Below are 25,576 nucleotides of genomic sequence, written 5' to 3'. Positions count from 1 at the left end.
ATGGCATACAAACAATGCTTTTATGACAGAACATTTAGATGTTCTGTTGTTTATAGTTATCTATAGAGCAATATATGAACAACAAACAAACTCATTTGCAATACAAGTCATTTATATGTTTCTCATACAGAAACATTTCATTGTGGGAATTAATTCAATTAATTATAGTTCTCTCTCTATATATCTCCCTCTCTCTCTGTCTCTCTCTCTTTCTCTCTATATATATATATGTCTCTCTGTCTCTCTCTCTCTCGTTCTCTCTTTCTCTCTCTCTCTCTTTCCTATTATATTCCTCTCTATATATATATATATCCCTCTCTCTCTCTGTCTCTCTCTTTCTCTCTCTCTTTCTCTACTATACTGTATATATCTCTCCCTCTCTCTATATATATATCTCTCTCTCTCCCTCTCTCTCTATATATATATATCTCTCTCTCTCTCGTCCTCTCTCTCTCAATTCAATTCAAAGGGGCTTTATTGGCATGAAAGTTAAATGAAACAATGTTGCCAAAGCATCAAAATACAAAATAATTAACAACATTAACATGCATGTTTCTCTCTCTCTCTCTCTCTCTCTCTCTCTCTCTCTCTCTCTCTCTCTCTCTCTCTCTCTCTCTCTCTCTCGCTCTCTCTCCCAGTTGACATTTCATGTGGGAGAAAAATGCAACCCCAGCTTTGGTTTACACAACACTCAGCCGCCTGCTGAGCCACAGACAGCGCAACACCCACAACGCCCCCCCAAACTACACTCAATACCTTTATATTTAGTTATGTTTGATTTAGCTCAGTTGCCTCCCATTTCTCCTGATTATCTTTGAGAGTTTCTACACCTTGAGTGAAGTCCACCTGTGGTCTAAGGTCTGAAAGCTGACGAGGAACACCAGAGCTAAAACAAAGCCATGAGGTTGTGTTATCTCCCTCAGAGCTCAGAGACAGGATTGTGTCAAGGCACATATCTGTGGAAGCTAAAAAAACAACCAGCTATGAAGCACAGCAACCTCCATACATCTTAACTGAACAATCGTACAGATAAAACAACTCCAACCTGAAGTTTATATTCAACTGAAAGCTAGGTATTCTGCTATAGTGACCTTTTGAAATAGTTTTTCAATTATCCTATCCAACTACACATATATCCATATTGCATATTGTAACAAGCAACACTACAGATTATAACAACTAAATGGGTGGTGCAATAACACGATTTCCTTTTTTCAAGCTTGTGTTTTTGTTTTGGCTACTGATTAATTAACAGTAGATCTTATCTGCACCCTGTGAGGTCCTTTTATTTGTTCATGCATTGTGTTATTGTGTAATGTGTCAGCACCAATTAATTAAGTCAACTTTCTGGTGTACCACTTGTTCTTGGCACGTATACGCGATCCTGACAGAGAGCAACAGTATCTCATCCAAAATCCCAATCACTATGTTTTCCATTTAGTCATAAATGAAGATACATATTGACAGTTACCATGGTGTTAAATGACCATTTTGTTAGATGTAAAGGGATTTATTGGCAACATTGTAATATAATACAGCCAACTATATTTTCATTAGTATATAATCAGCTTGAACTAAGACTTGTCCCACAATAAACCTTACATGTACATAGGAAGCGGAAGTCTGATGATTTACAAAATTACACCACTTGTTGAAAACCTTGTATAAAAAAGGTTTTTAACAAGTGGTGTTATTTCGTAAATCATACCTTCTGTCTTGTTAAACACTTATAAAGCACACAAATACAATGATATACCTGTAGTGGAAACCTGAAAGCCCTCCGCTCAGTTTACCTATAATTACTATCAGTCATCATAAACAAATAGGGAGTTTTCAAATGTGTAAGTTGTTAAATTGTCTACTTAAGCCCAATAGATGTTGCAGTCTTAATATGCATGTAATCAAACTGTTAGAGAGGGAGAGGCAGACAGAGCAGACAGCTTGTCTGTCAACACCCTGATGACAATAATAAGTAATCTACCTCTTCAAGTTCATAAACAACTTCTCATTATTAAAAGCTGCTGTGATTCATTGTGGACTGCGGGCTGCAGCTCATTGCAGCAAAGACTTTTATGCATGAGGAGTATGTTGTGTGTGGCCTTGTTTCCAGCAGCCTGTGCCAATTCATCTTACACTTCCTAATGAACTTTTATGCTTTGTCTCTTTCATCATCAGGCGGTCTTGCCTCACCTTGGACACCGCTGGCTAAATACTGGGCATGGATCTGTAATTAAGACCAAACTTTGCTTCATATTAGCATTCTGTTAAGTGGTCTATCCCGAGATGTGTGGGTTAGCCTTCTTTTCGTTAATGCTTTTAACCCACACAAGGAACATGTTAAAACGTGTTTAAATAAATCAGACAGCCAACCTCGCTTTAAATGGAAGTTTAAGTGTTTTAAAACCCCTATATTTAGAATTCATACATGGATAGAATATTCAAATCAAGCTAATCAAAGCATATTATTGTACATAGATGAGTGGCAAAACCAGTCATTCCTCCTCGTGAACCTCGTCCTTCTTTTGTTTTTTACCAGCTTTAATACTAACGACTGCTGTTCCTAAACTTGTACAGTCAGTCAATAAAGTGCAGAGATAGTTTTAAATGCTAACATAAACATGCACACTCAGATACTTAATGTTTTTTCAATCAGAAAAGTGCAATGCAGCCACGGTGAACATGATTGAGCTAATAGGGTAGGATCATTTCAAGTTGGAAGGGGTCTCTTGTATCCCCCCCTAAATATACAAATGAAAGTATTGGATTGATCCATTTAGAATGGATCAACTGTTTGAGGGTCTTTCCTATCAGACAGCCAATTCGGCCCATGACAGTTACTCTCGGTTTCTCTTTAACATTTCAATCTTTCTGTCTCAGAATGTCAGATATATTTTTCATGTGAGTGATATCTGTGTAAGAAATGTCATGACTTTAGAGTTTTAGCAAAAGTCGTGTTACATAGCCGTTTATTAGCACTCTTTGAAACAACGTGGGAAATGGCCTTTGTCAGAGCCGTAGGGATAACGACGAGTGAGTGACACCTTTTGTCCGAGTCTACCTCACAGGGGAAGTGATGCAACGTCGGGCCAGGGGTTCCAAAAACAACACAGAGGGGAAATCAAAGAGGCCATCCTTCCTCGCTGACAGACAAGGTACTTCAGTGGAGGTGAAAAAGTCTTAGGTCTCTCAGTTTGGTGTCACTTCTCTGGTGTCACTCACTCATTTAGATACTTTCGTAATGGCTTTAAATGTTATGTCTTTGTGCGCAGAAGACAGTTGTTCTGGGCGAATATGAACACGCTCCCAGCTGCTTGCCTACGTAACTGTGTGTGATGGATTTCCTTTTTACGACGCAAACATAAATTATAGATAGAGATTACAAAACATCACAACAACCAAGGTTTGATAAGTAAAGCGCGGCTGAAAACACGTGTAACCACAGATAAGCCCACCAAAATCAATTGTTAGAACACACAGATATATGAATATTTTAATGCTCTGGTTGTTGTTGTTGTTGCCCAGCTGGGACTACACAGCTGCCCCCCCTCCCTCCGTGCTATGTCCTTACATCGGATCCCCTTATTACAGAGAATCCCAAGAGTAATGGAAATAACCTGTCGTCGTGAGCCAGGTAGCTTGACAGGCCTATAAATCAAACCGGTGTTTGGGGAGGCGAGGGAGGGAGGGAGGGCATCACGGGGAGAGTTGATAGATGAAAAAACTAGGGTAAAGATAGGGAGGGAGGAGTTTCCTGTTCTTGTTGACAGGCTCAAACGAGGCTTGAGAAAACAGGCTCGGCAAGGTGTAAGGAGCTCAGACAAGTAGGTACAGTAAGTAGGTAGACGGGTGAGAATCAGGGACACTGGCTGGGAAACTTTAAAGTAGTCCATTTCTTTCTTATGAAAATAAAAAGTCACCCCAGCAACAGCAGCAAATAGTAATGATCCAGACAGGTTACATCTCTTTCTTCCTTTCAGTGGGTGGAGTTCACTTCGTCAGTATGGTTCAGGGGAAGTTGGACATTTAACTGTGAAAAAAACAAGTTTATATACATGACACAAAACAGAGTCATTGTACTACTTGTTTTGTTACTTCACTTAACTCGTATGCACATTATATGATTCTAAAACACTCATTTCATAGATGCCCATTGATAAATGTGTCAATTACAGGAAGCAAAGAAATGAACAATGAGTACAAAGTGTAGGCCTTTGCAGTTTCGATATTGCATCTTTGCAATTATCCATGAAACACAACAAAGAGTGTACAGCTCTTTAAGGCTGTACTGACAGTGCTATACCTTAAGCTAAATGCTAAAATGCATAATTAAAAAAAAATGCTAATAAGATAGTAGTTTTAACATTAACCTTGTTAGCATGCTAATGGTGTCAAAAGCTGTTGATCTATTTCAATCTGCACCAAAGTGGTGGAGAGACATACTTTCACCTCTAAACATATGTTGCATATATCGGGTGTTTAAAGTCATATGTCTTAAATATAGCAACAAATAAATCGACCTACTGTTCACCAATCCAGCTCCCTAGCCTCAGAGCTTTTCCACTACTGATGCAAATTGTTTGGTTGTTCATAATTAGCATGCACATGTCCTCCTCAGTGGTTTGCTTTGAAACAATTTGTCAAAGAGAGCCTTGTGGCATCATAATAATCAAAAGCCAGTCTCGGATTTGTTTTACTGGATTTTGGTGATTTGTCGCTTGAAAGGGGTTAAATTCCTTGTGGTGTTGATGCTAAACAATCCTGCCACTGTTTCTCCTTCTGAGTTGTGGCTGATTGGGTGTCTAATTTGATCTTGCAAACTAAAAAAGGGTAGAATGATCCCTGTGATCTCGATGGTTTATGATGTGTCATTGCTGTGTAATGGAGCAAGAGAAGTACAGTCCAATGTTGTGAAACCTGCAAAGAAGGAAATGTGTTCTGTTCAATCAAGTGACAAAACATGTAGTATGATTTATGATTTATTTATGATTGCCAGAATCAACACACATCTCACATCCTACACTCTCAAAAATAAATGAAGTTGATTTTGTCTTGGCAGCTGCCCACCACCTGTGTGTTCTTTCCCATTGCGGCAACGAGGCAAGAAGGAAGAACAATTCCTCATACCTGAACCAACAATGTTTTGTATCATCATTTATCGTTTTCCAAAGTAATGAACATGATTGTTCTAAAGAAGTGTCTTATTTTCTTATCTTAGGTGTGGTTAGGCAACTAAAACGACACATTCAAAACCAGGGAAGGATCAGGGTCATGGTTACAAAATAAATAACGTTAAGTGTAGGTATAGTCGAAAATGTTACCTAAATCGCAATCTCAAACTCGACCCCAATTATACCTCAACATACAAAATAATGTTTCCAAACAACTGCATTTTCAGTTATGTTCCAAAGGAAACTTATTTTCTGATGGATTAAAGTTTCAGTGACAAAACAAATCAATAATGCAACAAAACCACTATGTTAGCTAAGTAAACAATCTTGGTTTGGAATTTAAAAAGATTGTATTTATACTTAATTTTACGTTATTACAGAAGTACATTTTTACAAGTTGACTTTTGGTTCCACACAGGTCATGATCAGCGGCCTCCTAAGTGAAAGTCCTGGGTTTGAACGACTACAACTTTCTCCATGTGCTGACTTCTGCATTTGTGGCAGTCAAAAACAAAGTTAATGCGAGAGAAAAACATTTCCTTTAGCTTTATTGACTTTGTTTGAATGCCGATGGGATTTCTTGGTGACCAGGCTTTATACTCGCAGACATTTGCTGCTGGACCGCACAACAAACAACAAGTTAAAGTATTCAATAACAGTTCATTATACACAGAATGTACAATTAACTTTTGTAAATGAAGAGCTTTTCACGATGGTTACACCAAGATTAAGTTGAGAAGTTGTGTTTAAATCGAACACCATTACTTGAAGATATCAACTTCAAAAATGTTACCTACAGTAACTTATTTCAAAGCCCTACATACTGTAACAATAATTGTAAGATTTGGCATTGTGTTTCAATGCTTCATGGATGAATCTCATCCAAACGTGAAGATGGTCTTGCAGAGGCAGACCCGGTGCCAGAACAAATCTAAAGGGAGGGCATGTGATTTTTATGCGGGCACACAACACAGTCATGCTGTGGGCCTGCGGCACAATATATACAAACTGCAAGGCCAACAGCATTGCGCAAAGACGCACACTTATCGCAAATGCATACACAAATAAAGGGCAACATAGAAACCACATTGTGTGCGTGGCAGCACAAACACTGGTAAATCACGAGCAAGGCACACTGCTGGTTAAGGATGGCAGCTTTCTCATCGTTGCACTCGGAGAGAAATAGAGACGAAGACGATGAACTGCTGTTAGCTCTATTATGGCATGTTGCATGTCGTGAGAGGTGTATGTTGCTGTGTGGGGAATGCTTTCCATTATTTTGGCCAACATCTTTGCACTGCAGCGTATACTCAAACAGCGATAGGAAGAGCCCACTGCCTGACTCGGACATGCTGTGGAGTGAATCACCTCTGAGAGGGAGTTGGTTGACAGCTAAAAAAGCTATAATATCAACGACAGCTGACACGTAATAACAGTTCCGTGCCAGCTGATCTGCAACAAAGTACTAATTTCCTTATTTGTTTCCTCGCGTATCTGTCTCTCTTTCTACACACTCTCACATGAAATGTGTTCTTTTGATGCGGCATGTCTTAGCAGTCCTTTATCAGTCTGTAATGCGTGTTTCCAGTGACAAAAACCTTTGACAGTAAAAGCCGCATCAGATGAAGACGTATAAACTGTCTACAGGGGAAACAAAAGGCTGCGTCTGCTTTTAACGAATCTTCAAGCCATGGTCTGTTGTTGTACCATGCAGCGGCAAAAGTGCGCTTCTTTCCTGAAAACAATCTCCCTGGAAAACGATCCAGTTTCACCTGGTTGGGTTTATTAACCCCAAGATCATCTGGGGCTGTTAAGGCCCTGACACACCAACCCGATTTTGGGAGTCAGAGGCCGTCAGAGGCTGTCGGGCATTCGCGGCGCCGTAGTCAGGTTGGTGTGTCCCGCACCGTCGACCGTGACACGCCTTATTTGGACTGCCAGACCCGATGCATGGCCGATTCAACATGTTGAATCGGCCATGCATCGGGTCTGGCAGTCGGACCAAATAATCACTCTGATTGGCTGTTCAGCTAGCAAATCAGTGCATGAGAAGCGAAGCGGAAGTGAGGGACGTAAACAAACGATTTAAGAAGGCACACACAGACTGCTATTCATTTTCATCTCATCATGGCGATCTGGAATGATGCAAACGAAGACCTGCTCATCACCTTGATCCAGGAGAGGCCAGCTCTGTATGATATTACGGAGAAAAGATACTCTTCTTCTTCTCTGTCTTCCGGTTGTTGCCTCTTTTGAATGACGAATACACACTACCGCCGCCTGCTGGTAAGGAGAGTTATTGCCACTCACGCACTGAAGTCGGTGCGGTGTGTTCCCGTGCGACACACGGCCAAAACGCAGGAGAACACGGCCAGGCAACAGCCGACTTCAGCGTCGGCTAGTCCTCTGGTGACTGCTTGGTGTGTCAGGGCCTTTAGTCTTTGAGCGGTTGCTGGCCCAATAGTAGGCTACCTGTTGATGTGCTGCAAGGTAGCGTATGTAGCGGAGGCACCGGCACGGAGTAGGAGGAGGATGCTGGCGGGTGTGGTACAGGGTGACAACGCAGGTGGTGATGGTAGGGGCACAAGGAGCTGTGCCTCGGAGGACAGCGTCGGTGGCGGCCGCCTTGATGAGTCAAGGCTTGGGCTCGCTAACTCAGCCCCGGGGTTTGCCGAGGTCAAGCTTGTGACATTAAGGCGTGCTGCTGCAACGGCCAACACATCCTCACTCCCAGGTCGGCCTATGTTGACGTTATGTCAAGTCCCCTGCCGGCTTTTTCCAACGCAGGGGGGGGGGGGGCCCTTAGCGTCCATTTTCAGCTTTCCGGGATGTCCATATGCTTCTATGGACGCTCATGGAAGCACGGCATTCGTTTGTGTCGACTGCCCTTAAAGGCAATGAGAGCGTCCATTCTCATTGGATAACAGAGAATTGTATACCCGGAAGTAAATATTCCCCTTACTGACGATTGATTTTACAGTGATATCTGCACTACTCATCGACTAAAAAACACCAGATTATCCTTGTTAATTACACAACATTGATTGGTTTAAATTGTGTGCAATGCTTTTGTATTTTTCCCCTTCGATTCGGAGAAACAAATCTTTTTTCGGAGTAAAGGACGGCAGAAGACACTACACTACCCAGAATCCCCAGCTATCGTTTGGACTACACCATGTGCTCTGTTTGACAAACCCCGTGATTGTCCTCAAGCTCTGTGATTGGAGAGTGTGCTCCGAGGGTTACCGAGCCTCGAACAGCACTTGAAATGGGATGGAACCACGGCAGACTGTCCAAAACTGGATTTGAACGGGTCCACCGCGTCCCCCCCTCCCCCACCCCGTCCCCAGAACTACACATGCTGGCTATTCTATTTCGCAACATGTTCTCTATATGGCACGTCTCTACTGGGAGTTGTAGTTTTAAAAGACGTTTTCGTATTTCCCATAATAAGAAGTTGCCAGTATTAAACTGTGTACATCCCTGGAGGTTTAGGGGATAGGAAACACTCACATTTAAAACATATAATTAATAAATGGGTGAAAATTGCTTGTGCCCATAATGGGCAGTATTAATATATATACACACATTCCAGCTAAGGTCAGAAGAGCTTTATTTAACAGCTGGTCTTATGTTTGTGACCCCTCCTCTTGTTCATTGATAACATTACATTACATTACATTAATTGATAAGCCTGAAACATGCACTTGTCAAGGTTCAGAGGCAAATTTTGCAAATATGGCATAGCCATCGATCAGCTTAAGATAAGATATACTTTATTGATCCCAAGTTGGAACATTTGCGTTACATCAGCATGTGTAACAGTTGTAATGCAGTGGTGTTTATTTGTAAATCATTTAGTATAATCACACAAATTCTGTGTTTTATATTTAACAATTCTGTGTTCTTTATTTATTGATTGTTCAATACCTGACAAGGCCGGAGATGAAATATCTGCATAGATCTTATAAGAGCATAATACATTATGTATAATATCAGTTAAAATAAGTGCTTCAACATAGTTAACATTGCTGGAGGTATGCACACATATTGATAGATGTCTTGTAATGCACTGTTGAGGAACCTGCTACCCAAGTTTTTCATTCAGTGCAGAACTACACCATAGTTGTGTAGGCCTATATGATATGTCAATAAACCTTAGAAAATATTGAAATCTTGAACGGGATGTGCAAAATAGTCATTATATACAGTCTTTAATTAACTATTAGTAGAGAATAACGAGTAATGAATATACTTTATAAGGATCCTATTAATATCTAATAAGAAAAATAATGAAATTCAATAACATGCTTTAACCACCAGGTGTCCCTTTATATCAGCTGTGCACCTTTATGGTGTAAATACAGCCTATCTACCAATTGGATCAAATATAAAAGTCAGCCGAATTAGTGTTGATACTGCAAGGAGACGTATTGTGTGAAAAGAAATGTAAGATGTTGTTTAATGGCTGATATATTTATGATCCATGTCACGTTTTCAGTTCCTCATGTTTTTCTAGAGGTATTCTCATCAGGGCTCTATAAATACAGAACTACGGCAGATATGTAATATTTAATGCAGCCGAACCGTGTATTACAATGCCGTTATGTGATGACTTTCAAAGAGAAAAGCAAGTACACTCGGAATAAGGTATTATTTTATTTTTAAAAAATGTTTTCGGTCTGTTTCCGGTATTTGTTAATGACAATGTGCTCTGAGATGTGAGACTGGAATTGCACAGGGGAAAATAACGTATCTTTAGATGCGGATTGTGTTAAACTAATATGTTTGCGCTGTGGACCAACACTATACATTGACGAGGAAGGGGGTAGCAATAAAGATAACACCATTAAACAGTTACACAACATAACAGAAATAATATCGAGTCGTAACTTCGTAATAACTAGCAAACTAAAGATCATGTACATCCACTGCACACATCATCTGAAATAACAACTCATATTTCTCGCATCAAATGACATCAAAACGCATTTTAATGGCCAAACTAACTTTAAAATAGACATTTTCCACCGAGAATAAAACGAAGTTCGGCCATGTTTTTTTCTGCAGGGAGAAATTTGAAGATCACGTGACGTCAAACAGAGCACATGGTGTAGTCCAAACGATAGCTGGGGATTCTGGGTAGTGTAGTGTCTTCTGCCATCCTTTACTCCGAAAAAAGATTTGTTTCTCCGAATCGAAGGGGAAAAATACAAAAGCATTGCACACAATTTAAACCAATCAATGTTGTGTAATTAACAAGGATAATCTGGTGTTTTTTAGTCGATGAGTAGTGCAGATATCACTTGTGTAATTCAAACGGGAGTCTACAGAATGCACAATAAACAAATCCAGAATAGGCGGCAGAGTGTGACGCTGTGATTGGTCTAAATGTGGACGAACCACAAATCATAGACACATGAATTTATTTGACGTAGCCTGCGATTTTTTTTTTTTAGTTACTATCTGACATCACATACATCGTAGCATAAAAGTTCACAGTTTATTTATAATAAAAAAAAAAAAAAATGTTTTTTTTAAATTGTTATAAAATATCGTGTTTATTGGGGGAGGGCAATAATGTCAAATGGGAGGGCCTGGCCCTCCCTGGCCCTGCTCCGGTGTTCTGTTTGTGAGAAATCCAGAGGGAAGCCACTTAGAGTATCTATCCCCCTCATTAGTTAAAACCAGGGAGCAAAACACAGGCGGATACCGAGCACAATGGCGCAATTGTTTTTCTGGGGTAGGATGAAATTAAGTGCTTTTTAATATTCATATATATCTGCTACCAGTTTGGATTGCAGCCCCCCCCCTTCTTTCCAGGAGGGCTTGTTTAGCTCTGGGGGGAACAGGTGGATGTTCGCTCTGCACAAACCCACACACACCGGGAGACAACATCACAGAATGGATGGCACACTTCAAATGTTTTTAATTAGCTAGTAATAGTACCTTTGTGTCCCAAGTCTGCATCATTTCCATACCTCATGAGTCGGAAAAGGGCGATTATGTTCCATCATGTGCCACCCATCGATGTTTTCTTTGGCCATGCGATGCTATGTGTGCTTGGCAGGGGTGCCAGTCTCTGCATTTCAACACAGAGCATTTGTTTTAGAATTAATTACATGGCAGGCAAAGGCAGATGGGCCTCGTTTCCTCCGCTCTGCGGGTGACAGTTATTGACAATTGGCCCAGTCTAGCCATAATACGCTAAAGGCAGTCAATCAACCACTTCCAACGTAAACATTGCAGAGAGAGGAGCTTCAAATGGGGCAGGTTTTACCCTGACAACTGTAACTATGTTCAACAATTAGTCCAAGGATTCCCAGGTGTTTACACTCCTTGAAATGAAAGAGATTGCCTTTCCTCTGACTGACAGTAGGGATTCTGCAGATTTGGTGTTTTCTTTTCATGGCAGATGACAACCACTCCAAGATGTCTGATTCACTGGATCTGATGTGTGTGATTGCCGGAGGGTTATGCTGATTCAGAATTGTTCACATTTGTTTTAGCCTGTATCATGTTCCAGATTTACCTCAGAACAAATCAGAACAATTTAAATTGCATACAATTGCATTAAGCTTATTTTTAGAACATTTTTAATTGTCTGTCACTCACCTCACATATCCCTTGTCTTTTTTTTTTAAGCACAGGTCTCTTTACACGCAAAGGTTAGTTGGTGTCTTTCTCCGTTGAGTGACTCTCAATCTTGTGTGAAAAGGGTAGGAAGGGTCAGCGCCTGTGAGTGACCCTCATCTTTTTACTCGCTCCTCTGATAGTCCCTCTCCTGCATCCAACACTTAGTCACAGCAGCTTCAAAGACATCCGCCATCACACCCTGCACATCAAAGGCTCACTGTCAGCATCATTGGCTGTCAAACTGTACAAGCGAGGGAAATCATATGCACCTTGTAAGAGGACCCCAGATGTCACATCACAGTGTCCCAAATGGACATGTGTCCACGTATCAGCAATGTTGCATCGTTCCTTTGAGATTTGTCTATCTGGGAATTGAACCAAGAAACAGCTTTGTTCTCTTTTTTGCTCTGCCAAAAGAAGGTATTTTTTTTGCTTCAGTTGTTAGTTTGTCTTACTGTAAGTCGGCAGTATTTTTGAAAAACAACTGTCTGCGTGTTCATAAAACTTCTATTAACATTGCGAAAAAAAGGCCATAAAGACATCATGGCAGCCCATAAACACAATGGAACACATTGTGATTTTGTTACATACTCAAAAAATTGACTTCTGCAAGAGAGCAAATCAAAATAAGATAGCATTTTAAAATCTGAATATGTAATCAAAGGTAGAAATCTTATCTTAAAGGTGGGGTAGGTAAGTTTGAGAAACCGGCTCGAGATACACTGTTTGTTATATTCCATGGAATGCTCTTAACATCCCGATAGCAATGAATATCTGAAGTGATTTGACAAAAAATCCATAAAAAGTAGTACTGTAAAAAGCACGACCAATCATTTGAGCCGGCCCGGCTAAATAACTGGATGGCCTACCTGCCTGTCAGCCTTCCATCTGTGCACAAACTTACCTCGTGCCCTCATTGGTCATGTGCACGTTTGTGTGTGTTGGAGGAGGGGCTCTGTAAGGAAGTGGCAGGTTTTCTCCGGTTGTGTATTTTCGAATTCTAGCGCACTCGAGCTGGTTTCTCCGAAATTACCTACCCCACCTTTAAAGGTTAAAGATAATTACATAAATTACAAACAAGCAGATTTAGGCCACGTTTACACGGAGACGAAAACGAGGGTGAGCAGCAGAGGTGGGGAGAGGCGGGTCTATGGCGTCATTGTTATCAAGAAATGATCGTATAGGACATACACACGGAGCCGTTTGGCCCCCAGAGCATTTCGTCCGCAGATCTACCCACCTTGGGAGCCATTATTGTTTGAGGGCTCCGTTTCCGCAGTTCCGTTACGGCCTTGTGTGGACGAACCGTCCATACGATAGAGAACTGCAGCGGATATAACCCGTTTCGTCTCTGTGTAAACGTGGCCTTAGTTTCTCAATGGTTAGCAATGCAAAGTCAGTACAAATAAAGGTATTGGCAGAAATAATTGCACCTCAGGGCCATCGTAATTCATCCATTGCTTGGTTTTGTTGTAAGGCAATACCAATATAAGATAATGTGCACGTCTAATCTCTAGACCTTGGCAGTTTTCATGCAATACGTCATTATACTTGAACATCTACCTGGTGATCTTCAGCTTTCTTTTAAAAGCCCATATCTGTTCTGTAATCTGCCCAAATTTCATTAGAGTAAGACAAAAAATAGGGAGGTAAAGACACTAGAAGGAAGGAAGAGGGAGACACGGGGAGAAGAAACAGTGGCTCTATGTACAGCCACCTCAATTAAAGCATTGACAGCTTCCAATAGATTCATCTTCCTTAGCACTGACAGCTGCTGTAAGCCCTGTGAATCCCTGCAGGCTGACACACACACACACACACACACACACACACACACACACACACACACACACACACACACACACACACACACACACACACAAACACATTTGGGTGTCAGGCTGTCAGAGAGCACAGGGAGCAGTTTTTGGCCTAAGATCTCACGCTTTAGTAAAACACCGGGTTTCTGTCTTCGCTCTCAGGAGTTTGGAAGTTGCTCACATGAGCTGGAGTGCAGGTGGTCCGATATTCTGCCAAAGTGATCCGAATCTGAATCTGCGTAAATTACAGCGTCTCAAAACCTCACTTTCACGACATGTTCAGGCGAGGCTCGCGGTCGCAGATCTCTCTCTCTCTTTCTTTGTCTGCATGTTTTATTTCTTTCCCTCCTTTCCTCTCTTATTTTGCTGTGTCTCACACTCTTGAATGAAAAAGCAAACCATTGACCTATTGCAAAATGTAAGGTACATTTCTACTTATTATTGCAAGTATTAGTTATTTATTGCAGTATTTCCAATCTGACACAAAGTTTGAGTTTACTAAAACTTTCTTTCCACAAATATAAATACATTTTTCTTTAACTTGTGTCACATTTCATTCTTCGTTGGTGTTAATCATGAGATGTCAGAGTGGCTGAATATAATTTAGGAAATGTGACTGATATGAAAAAGATCAATTCATTATTAAAAATTGCAACAACAAATATCTATATGACAAAAGTGACTCTGTGCATACAGCAAGGATATCTGGCAATGCAGCAGATATAGTTCAACAGAGCAGAACTAAAGAGAAACAAATTCAATGAATGACGATTTATGCATTCATTTTTGTACATTTTAATTTATATGGCAACAACCTTTAAATGCACCATTTTATGAGTTGTTAAATTCACTATAAAAGATCATAAATACTCATCAAGTACATTTTTCTCAATATTTCCCACATCACCACTTCTGGACCTTGAGAACTTTAGCTGTAACTTCTTTCCAGAGGATTTTGAAGCTGTTTAGTTAGAGATTAATATTTGTTTCCTCATGGTAATTACAGACACGTCTCTTCTCATTTTCTCCATGAATGTCTTCTGGACATGGGAATGTGAGCAGGTAGTTTTTAAGGTCTGTGGGACAGTGGCACGTTCTCACCCTGCTCTCTGGATGTACAAACAAACTGTGAGCAGACGGGGACAAAAGGCAGGCTTATGGGCGAGGCCAGGAGGAATCGGGTGGATCAAGGAGCGATGTGGGAAAGGTGGAATCTCCCGGTGATCCTCCTGGGACCCCCAACCAGGAAGAGGAACGTCAGATTTACAGGATTCAGCGTTTTCCTGGGAAACAAGGAGGCTTTGACACACTCACATACAGTGAAGGCTTTCACATGCAATTAGAAAAAACTGTGAAAGTGTGATAAATAATAGTACACTTTTTAAGATTGATGAGAACACAAGCTGATGGACTTCTCACATAGGCATATCTGAACTTGCACAGACACATATCACTGAAACTCTGCCTGGAGTAGCTGACATGACAGAGACATATGTGTATGCAAATGCACAAAACACATATGTAATGAAATGAAACTGAAAACAAACACTGTTACATACATTTACAAAAACTTCCTCAAAATGTGAACTCAGAATTGCATTTGAAATTGCAGATAGAAATCTTCTTATTATCTGGCTTCTCATTCACTAGATTTTACCCACAACATAAAATAAACCTTTAATAATCCCCAAAGGAAATTAAGGATTAATTTCCAAATCCATATCTGATTGTGTAAACTAAAACGCCTGATTTGTTTCTTCTTTGTAGGTTTCTTTTTAACTTTTTGAGATATAATGTTTTTATTGTGTGTTTTTATTCAGTTCGAACGATTATATTATTCATACATTTTGAATATTGCAATTTCCAGAAAACACAGAATACCGAATTATCCTTAAAGCCATTTACAGTTCATACAGTACATCTAGCCTGAAAATGTATTGGGAAAAAACATACACACCTTTTTAAAAGTGTTTTCCAAACTGAGAATATAGGCTGTCATGTTTATCAAATGGATTTTTGGGAGAAACCTGGGCGTGAGGACTGCAGGTCTGTGGGACCCCGGCCTGAAGTAAGAAGAGAGCTTAGAGAGATTACAGTTAAAGAGTATCTCGTCCTGTGGAGCCCCTTCTAAACACCAGCTCCCATCAGAAGGGCCTGCTCTGATGGAGGAAACAGCCCAGATTATACCAGTTTAGCAGTAATCCCCCTCCTCTGGAGCCACGCCAGCTCCGAGGAGAAGACCACCGCTCCACTGCAGAGACAGAGAGAGACAGAGGTTTTACAAAACACAGATTTACAACAGTTAGAATTTCAATTTTTCAGCATTATAACTTTTACAATTAATTAAGCAGGCGACTTTAGTGGCAGAGAAAAATTATGTAAAGCTAAACTTGAACCCATACAGTACAGTTTGTTTTGTTATTAGCCCTGACTAAGACCTACAGTGGATGAACCATGTTGTTAGTTGTCTTCTTGTCACACATTGTGGTGTGCCTGGATTGCTTACCCATAATCCAGTACTTGTTTTTGTTCTTTTTTATATAATTAAAAACACCACAAATACACCAAGTTTTTGAGGAGATTTTAATTGCATTAGTTTTCCACCTTTCTCCTAAAGGTTTGTGCTATCGACTAATTTAAATAAAGGGTCTAAAGAGAGAGGATAATGTATGGTGTTTATATTCATGAATGGACTTCTGAAGAGTGCACATGCAGGGGTCAGGTCACCTTCAGTTAAAGCTCAGTTCAAACTAGAGATTTCCTGAAAGTGTCTCTTTGGTTTGTTTTAATAATGAATATATTAAGTCTCTTTATCTGCAGCTGATGTCCAGGTAAAAAGCAGCACCTGAGAGTTGTGGTTCCTCTACAGAAAGACACACAAACGGCCATCACATAGCCTGTAGATGTTTTGTGTCACTTTCTATGTGGGTGTCTTGCTCCTTCAGCATGTCTTTAACATATGCAGTCTTTACCCAGAGGCCTGTTCTCTCATTATCCACCCTTGTCAAAAAGCCCACTTTGAGAATATTTGATCCTGGCAGAATAAATAAACATGAGCACTCAAACTCAGAATATCCGTTGGGCCAATATGAGTCTAAACTCTCAGCAAGTTCCCTCATGCAATTGGTGATGGTAACAACAACAAATAATTGTATTGAAATATGTTTAAATTCTGAAATATCCCTGTGCTGTGTTATGAACATTGACAATTCTGATCATTTTTGGAGTCATTTAATACATTTCTGTGATTTACTGCCCCTAATTTTTGTGTGTCAGCATCTGTCAAAATGTTGTTTTTAAAGACATTTGCACTCAACACATCACTTAATCGGTGGGTGTCACCAGTTTATCAGTGACTTCTGTGAATGACAATGTCACTTGAAGCCACACAAGTGAGACAAGTTAGATGAACAGTTAAATGGATGAACCCAAACTGCATAGTTTAGAACTAATGTATCGTGGGTATTTCTGCAGATATTATCCCAACTTTGGACTTGGATACAGTGTGAATCCATATCGTACTGTATTGCAGCTGACAAATAATTGTTGATTGTAGTTTGATTTTGATTGTGGACCAGTATATTTGACATTATTATAGTGCATATGTGTATCTGCTATCTATGGATTTATACACTAAGTACTTTTACAAACAAAACAAAACTCTGACAGGGTGAGAAAAGAAAGAGCTCAAAGACAGAAACAGACAAACTACCTGATTTATTTAAAGGATATAAATCCTGCCAGACACACTGAGTCAGCGTCTGAGAATGAAAATCAGAGATTGGAATGAACGAGGAGAAGGGGGAGAGATGTGAGGAAGAAAAGAAGATAGGGAAAGAGAATAATGAGACATTTATGAAACATAAAGTGGAAAATGACTCCGTTAACTCACCTCTGATAATTGGTTCAGAGCCAGACCACACACAGGGAGAAACAGATAGGATATCACACGCACGCACGCACGCACGCACGCACGCACACACACACACACACACACACACACACACACACACACACACACACACACACACACACACACACACACACACACACACATATACCATGTATACATCACTTCAGGGGACATTACATTGACTTACATGCATTTCCTGGAGACTTATCCTAACCTTAACCATAACCAACACATGCCTAACCCTAACCCTTACCCTTAACCTAAAGCTTACCCTAACCCTAACCCTAACCAAGTCTTCACCCTAAAATTTAAATTAATGATTCCCCTCATGGGGACCTCCAATTTGTCCCCATAAGGGAAGCCAGTCCCCACACGTGACTATGTAAACAGATTTAGGTCCCCACAAGTATAGTTATGCTAGACCACACACACACACACACACACTCACTCACACACACACATACTCACACTCACTCACACACACACACACACACACACACACACACACACACACACACTCACACACACACACACACACACACACACACACACACACACACACATACCTGGCTGGGTGGGCTTGGTTGCCTGAGGCTACAGTTTTGGCTGTTACCAGTTTCCATGGCAACAACAGGAAAGTTGACAACCAAAATTGCTTTTCACTGATGGAAATCAATTATAAAAACGAATTGTCAACACATAAAGTTTTAACTGCTACAGTATTTTACATTATATAATATACACTGTAGCATATATTTGTCGTGCATGTGAAGACAATGCTGTACATATAACGTGCATGATTTCATTTATTCAAAGCAACATAGCAAAATGCTATAATGTTGTTTTAGTAGGCTACATTTACATATATATTTTTAATTAATAATAATAATAATTCGTTTATTTTTTATTTATATTTACCACTATGTTTGGGATATTTATGGGTTTACTTGGTTAAAGTAGCTTAACTGTAATAGTGCCTGTTACTGTAACTGCATCCTTGTGGTTATTGATTCAATTCTTGTTTTTTATGGGGATGGGTGTGCATATGTGCATGTCATGTGGTGTAATAAAAATGCAAATATACTTTTGGGAAAAAAAGTCTTGATATTTGCTGGTTTTATCAAATGTTATAGCACATTTTTTTCTGCCGCTAAATTAAGTAATCATCATCTAGCTGAAACAGATGTATTTGTCTGTTGAAACCTATAATTATTTTAACAGTTATGTTGCTCCTAACTTGTGAGCATATATACATATATATATATATATATATACCTGAGTCATGACTTAATTAGTGAGGAGTGGGAACACTTTATACAGATATATAATTTCCCCACTTTACTGTGATGAGACCACAGGATTATTGTACGGTCAAACCCCTGAGACACAAGAAAGGATGCTCTCAGTAAGCATTTCTGAGAAAATACTTATAACTCTTTTTGACAGGACAATTTGTTTTGTATTTTAATGTTTTTAATTCACCCAGTTTACTTTATTGATATACAAAGTTAATAAGAGCTTCCAGCTAAACCCATTCTCTATCTAATTCAAATATTAACGTTACTTTTTTCTTAAATGGGTGAGATTGTGTTTTTGTTCTCCTTGTTGTGCTCTTTTTACACCTGCAGAGGGCAGTGCAGGTCTGGAAAAAGAAAGTATCAGAGCAGAAGCTTTAAAACATACCTCATGGTTGTGTTGGCAATATTCAATAGAACATTTAGACTGTGTTACATTTAAAAACTCTAAATCCAATAATACTGTATTATAGTTGACACAGCAGTGTATTCCACTAATATCACAAATCTGCATTATTTGACATCATATGACTTCTCTGTCCTTAGACCCTTGTAGCTGATGTTCAAGAAGATCTCCCCCCCCCAAAAAAATGCAATAGATCCCATGTCTTTCAAAAAAACAAACATTATAAAATAACAACATAGGCAAGTATGTCCTCTCCCTGTGGGTGTTGTGTTGGAGTGCATGAGGAACAGTGGACTTCATCCAAATATCAGCATTATGTAACTTGAAATGTTCTTAAATCATACAGTGCAAGAAAGAAAACAATGATGCACTATTCCTGCTGGTGTCCAAAAATGTCCACACTTTAGAAGCAAAACAACTGTGAATAAAGAAGAAGATGCACCAACTGTTGCATTAATGGAAAACTAATGGGCTGCAATAGTTTGAAACCGTTTGAATCTGTAGAAATGTGTATATTATTTTGAGTGCAACAATGCGAGAAAACCTACAATTCTGTTATCTACAATTATTACAAAGAAATTCAAAAATAAAAGGACATTTCAGAAATGTAACTGAAGAAATGTTAGAGATATCCGTCAACGTGTTGTTTTCTTTCCTGTTTTTATTCCAGGAAACAGAGGATGCCAGACTCCCACTGGTGTCTTGCACCACTCTGTATCTACTTGATGGATGTTTTCCTGTGTTTCTGGTGAAAGTCTTTAAAACACCACAGCTGCTCTTCAGTTGTAGTTAAACCGACATCATGGTGTCAAAGAAAGACGTCCTTGTGGCTGCTGCAGCTTTTGTTTGTGCCCTCATTTCACACAGTGAGTGCATTTTCTTTCATAGCAAAAGATGAATGTGTTTAGATTTTGTTTCTGAATAATTCATGCTCAATGGTTTACATTTATCCTGTATTAATGTCTGTATTGTTTCTGAAAAACTGTTTTAGAAATGTCTTGTTTATTATTTGCAAATGTTTACTTTTTTTCCAAGCACTTTGCTGATATCTAACAGATACGATTCGATATTAGGCAACGCAACATTTAAAAAACATGGCCATTAAAATGTAGATATGTTTAGAACAGTGTTAGGAAAATATCACTTGACACCAGGTTGAGAATCAATAATCAGGTACTAATTTATTCTTGCAAGAAGGAGCAGAGAAATCACATAAGGATATGAGATGGAGTACTTGAGTCCTGGACTCGGACTCGAGTCGGACTTGAGTGCCGATTTTCGGGACTCGTGACTCGACTCTGACTCGCGCACTGATTGACGCGACTCGGACTTGGACTCGTGAATTCTCGCGCAGGATGACTTGGACTCGGACTTGTGAATTCCCCCCCACGATGACTCGGACTCGACTCGTACATTGACGCTCCGACTTGGACTCGGACTCGAGCACATTTTCTCTGGAGTCTGATGTCCTCTATCCTGTATGGCGAGTTCACGTACTGGGCCCCGCTATTCCAGTCTAGAGATGTCTACAGACACACCCCGTATCATGCTGTATGCTTTCACACATTCTGCTTCCACATTGGAAAAGAGCAGCGCAAAATGCTCGTTATGTGGAAACAATATAGAAGAGAAGGCTCCGTAACACATTACTCTAAGGATCGAGTTCAGTCATATAGGCTGTCTTGAACACTATCATCAGAGTAACGTGATCTAATCAATAAATAAAGATTCAGCCGATAACACGAAAGCACATGGCTACTGAACATGCATAATGACATCATTTTGCATGCTAAGTAGCCATGTGCTTTCTGGGGCTAAATCTTTATTGTAAACTGATTTAACCCGTAAAAGTTCCTTCAAAATAAGAGTCCCGATCTTATTACTATCAAAATAAAAGTGCAAAACGAAAACTTTACCATAGGAAAATATTGGCATACAAATATAATCACTTCTCTAAAAGGTAACTCATTTTAACTATAGTTTATTTATATATAATAATAATATTAATATTAGAAATAAGCTTTATATTTGTATAGCACCTATTACAAGAATTGTAGCCAAAGTCGCTTCACAGCAGTTCAATAGACAGGATAACAACAATGTAGAGGAGCAGCTACATTTCAAAACATATATCCACGAAGATTAATACATGAAGACTTGTGACTCGGACTTGACTTGGACTCTTCTTAAGTGACTCGGAATTGGACTCGGACTCGAACACAGGTAATGATGACTCGGACTCGGACTCGACTTGGACACTCCTTGGGTGACTCGGACTTGGACTCGGACTCGACAACGACTCTCCCTTGGTGACTCGGACTTGGACTCGGACTCGAAGAGTGGTGACTCGAGGGTGACTTGGACTCGTGAATTGGTGACTTGACTACAACACTGACTCACACACATGGGGTATGTTGCTCACCGGAGCAGCAACAAACATCAGGCTTATATAGTCCAAAACACGGAGATAGATAGCAACAAAGTCGTAAATCGAGGTGGCACTAATATCATCCGCGGGTGTCGGAAAGATGGTGTCGGGTCATCTGCGATGGGTCATCTGCGACGTCTTCTGGAAAGAGTCACGTTCTTCCTTCACGCCTCATAGAAATTAGATATTTAAGAGACAACAAGTATGTGTCTGTCTCCTCATAAATATCAACAACCCGAAATGCCCTGCCCCCCACAGCAAGAGGCAAGGTCATGCACAGTTCAGTGCATTAAAACAAACCATAAAGTGGAGACAACAGTAATTCTCTAACAAACAGTCATTTAAAAGCCAAGCAAATAAAAATAGAATAAGACAGGAATTTAAAAATAAAAAGGTGACAGTGCAGTGTTAGTTATGAATAGGTATTTCATTTAATAAATGCATAAAAAGTCAATCAGAATTAGATGACTTTTTAATTGGCTTTTTAATGACTGTTTTTACATTCTTTTGCACTATATCTGAATGCTTTTGATGTTTTTTGTAAAGCCCATTGTGTCTAAAGTGTTATATAATAAACTTCCCTTGCCTTGCATAAATGCTGAAAGGCTTTTCCCCAGCCATAGGGCTTTGAAGCTCCCTTGCTACACTGTTACTCTACAACCATAAATGTAAAAAACTTTATTCGGTGTGTTCTGATTATTTCAGGTGAGGGCATAATCGGTGGCAGAGAGGCGGTGGCACACTCTCGGCCCTACATGGCCTCCATCCAGGTTCCTGAAGGAGAGAACATGAAACACGAGTGTGGAGGCTTTGTGGTGGCAGATCAGTGGGTGATGACTGCAGTGCACTGCCTGCCAACAGGGTGAGGAGATCCTCTTCTGATCAATGTCGTTTGCAATGAGGAAAGCATTACGTTCAGATAAACAAGTATACAGTCCATTTGGTCCCAGTGGACAGAATACATTTAAGATATTAAGTATTTATTTAAATATTTACTTCTTTAAATTCCTCTAAATTACCCAGTTTGTAAGGGAACGTATCTCGGATTTAGTTTGTGAGTCTTCTGCGGAAATATTATTATGTTTAATTAAATAATTTAGTTTGTTACCTAATTTGGAGTATTTTAGGGACGCAGTTTAGCTCTGTTGTAATTCTAATATGTCTTCATAATGCTATTAATAATCAGAATGAGAAGGAGAGGGAGAACAACAACAACAACAACAACAACAACAACAACAACAACAACAACAACAAGACCTTATCAATCTATTTGGGGGAGATTCTGTTTTTTCTCATTTGTTACGCTGTTCCAGTTGAAATGTTTTGGAGATAATTGAATTATTAATAATTATTGTTCTTTTTTCACAGGCCAAATGGAAGGCAGGTAGTGCTGGGTGTCCATTCTCTGAGTGAAGCTGAAGAGACGAAGCAGACATTTGATATCATGGAACTTTACAATCACCCAGACTTCAAGGCGTCAAATTATGATAATGACATTGCTTTAATCAAGGTATCAGCGGTACTGAAATGTAAACTGCTACGATGTTCTGTTTGTAGAACAAGCCAACAACAGAACTATGTATATTAAGCTTATTCTATTTTTTAACAATTTTCTTGATCTTTTTCAGTTGGATCGTCCATTCAACATCTCTGAGGCTGTTAAAGCAGTGCCATTCCTGCAAACAGGTGGCACAAACCCCGGCATAGATGAAGAGGTGGACTCGGCTGGATGGGGGTCCCAGGATGATCTGGGGTCCAGGCCAGACAAGCTGAAGGAGGTGGTCATAGAGATGGTCAGCTCAGTCCGGTGCAGACGCAGCGACTACTTTGGCAGGAAGTTCACCAACAACATGATGTGTGCTCATAAAATTTGCCCGGTCCCCTGTGACAAACCTGACAAGAAGGAAGACACGTGTGATGTAAGGTTTAGTCATTCTCTTCACTGAATGTTAATGATTCTTCACATACGGGAGAGACAGCATCACGTTTGGAAGGCTATGAGTAAAGTTATGCATTGGGGAATGGAGTACTCAGATCTTTTACTTTACTTGTAAAAGATGCTATATATACTAGAATGAAGAATAACTCTGTTACATGCAAAATTCCTGCATTCGAAATGCACTTCAGTAAAAGTGAAAAGAAAAGTACTCAAAATGCATGATGGTCCATTCCACAATAATATATGTTATATTGAATTGGAAGTATTGATGCATGAATATGTTTCTAACTTTTTATTTTACTATACACTGCGGGAAAGCTTGTGAATCAAAACAATCGATTCATAATATTTTATCTCATGATCTGTATAGAATATATGATGAATATATTTTGATTATATTTTGTATTATTCATCAGAATCTAACTAAAGCTACTACATTTTTTTTTAGTATTGAATTATAATAGAAAGACATTTTAATAAAAGTAAAGTAAAAGTATCACATGTATTGTATGTGATACTGTATTGTATTGTATAGTGTTATGTCTTTATTAAAAGTTCACAGATGGGATTTCCCCCCTTTTCTACAGTATGATGACATCTTTAGGTTGTGTGGCCGAAAAGGACATGTTCTTTACCGATGCTAATATTGTTATCCAGCTTTTAAATTGAAAACTTGCAGTGAAAGTGTGTTTCTGTTGTCTCTCAGGGTGACTCTGGAGGTCCTCTGCTCTACAACGGCGTCGCAGTGGGCATCACTTCCAACGGAGGAAAGAAGTGTGGCCAGATTAAAAAGCCTGGAATTTACACCATCATCTCCCTCTACACTGAGTGGATCACCAGCACCATGCAGCCCACTGAAGCAGTTGGAAGTTAAACAAATTCTGCTTTCACTGACGCTCTATTGATCTGCAATACTGCAAACATACTACAAACACATTTAAAAATAGATCACGTTATAAAGGAAACAATAAAGTACAGTTTATCACATTCAGATGTCTGCCTTGATTTTTCACTTACCGTGTAGAATAAGTGTTCTGGATTAACAGGCTTTATTGTATACTTTATTAAGTCCTTAAATTGAGTATAAATGAAAGCTGCACAATAAAGAAAATGGAACATATTCTTAAGGGCAATCTTGTTTATCCATTTTTAATCAGATTGTTGGCACATGAGTCCATCTGAAGGATGATGTTAAGGATGTAACTGTTAGGCAATCAATATATCAACAAGCAAATCTTCTAAATGTGTCAGATAAGTCAAGGGAAAATCCAAAAGTGAATAAATCCGGCAGCTGTACTTCTTCTTTTACTCCTCTTTATACTCAATAAGATAGCACATGATACATTCCTGAATTTGTACATTTGATGATAAACTCAGTTACCTCCCTCACAAGCATTTCTTCACTCAAAAACCATTACTCTCTACAAGCACAAATCTCTTTGTCATGCACCAAAAAACCAACAGACGCTTATATTTATATTTAGACCTTTACTTGATCATGTCCTGGAGATGAACACAAACCATAACCACTACAGGAATAATTTACCTTGAATCTAAAAATGCAGTATGTGAGTCCCTATAATATTGTAGAGATGTATCTTCCCAAAATGTAGTACATTACAACAGCATTTCCAAAGTTAATGGCCTATTTAAAGTGAACATTATGAACTGAACCATTATGGGGTTCAGTAAAACTCCTAATCATTTGGCCTGGTTCGGTTTCCTTAACCCACCTGACTCCATTGGTTTGCTGCTCTGGGCACAAAAAGCAGGCATCCTGTGATTGTCTATTGTCTTTATTAGTGCTGAATCAGCCTTGCTGTAGATATGTAAACTAAAGTCATTAGAACCAAGACATGCAGGTCAAATGTGAGACAACCTCCCTGTGAACATGCTGTTTAACATACAAGACACACAAAGGAAAATCTGTTAAAACGTGCAATGATTAGTTTTACTGAAGATAAAGTCACA

At 39.5% G+C, this 25,576-nt stretch overlaps 1 protein-coding gene across 1 annotated transcript; it reads left to right on the top strand.

The window, feature by feature from the left end:
* Positions 1-19,997: 19,997 nt before the first annotated feature.
* cfd (complement factor D (adipsin)) lies at positions 19,998-24,592 on the top strand. Its single transcript, XM_034112128.2, has 5 exons — positions 19,998-20,104; positions 22,372-22,528; positions 23,035-23,176; positions 23,295-23,585; positions 24,312-24,592. The coding sequence occupies exons 1-5, from the start codon at positions 20,041-20,043 to the stop codon at positions 24,477-24,479; spliced, it is 822 nt and encodes a 273-aa protein (XP_033968019.1). The 5' UTR covers positions 19,998-20,040; the 3' UTR covers positions 24,480-24,592.
* The last annotated feature ends 984 nt before the right edge of the window (positions 24,593-25,576 follow it).

This window comes from Pseudochaenichthys georgianus, chromosome 22 (assembly GCF_902827115.2).
Source record: "Pseudochaenichthys georgianus chromosome 22, fPseGeo1.2, whole genome shotgun sequence".
Classification (NCBI taxonomy): Eukaryota; Metazoa; Chordata; class Actinopteri; order Perciformes; family Channichthyidae; genus Pseudochaenichthys; species Pseudochaenichthys georgianus.
Note: the sequence above shows the minus strand (reverse complement) of the source record. Positions and strands in the feature narration are given on the sequence as shown.

Coding starts and splice junctions, on each gene's coding strand:
- cfd (XM_034112128.2), top strand. CDS start 20,041: ATGGTGTCAAAGAAAGACGTCCTTGTGGCTGCTGCAGCTTTTGTTTGT. Junction 22,529..23,034: donor GTGCACTGCCTGCCAACAGG/GTGAGGAGATCC, acceptor CTTTTTTCACAG/GCCAAATGGAAGGCAGGTAG. Junction 23,586..24,311: donor AGAAGGAAGACACGTGTGAT/GTAAGGTTTAGT, acceptor GTTGTCTCTCAG/GGTGACTCTGGAGGTCCTCT.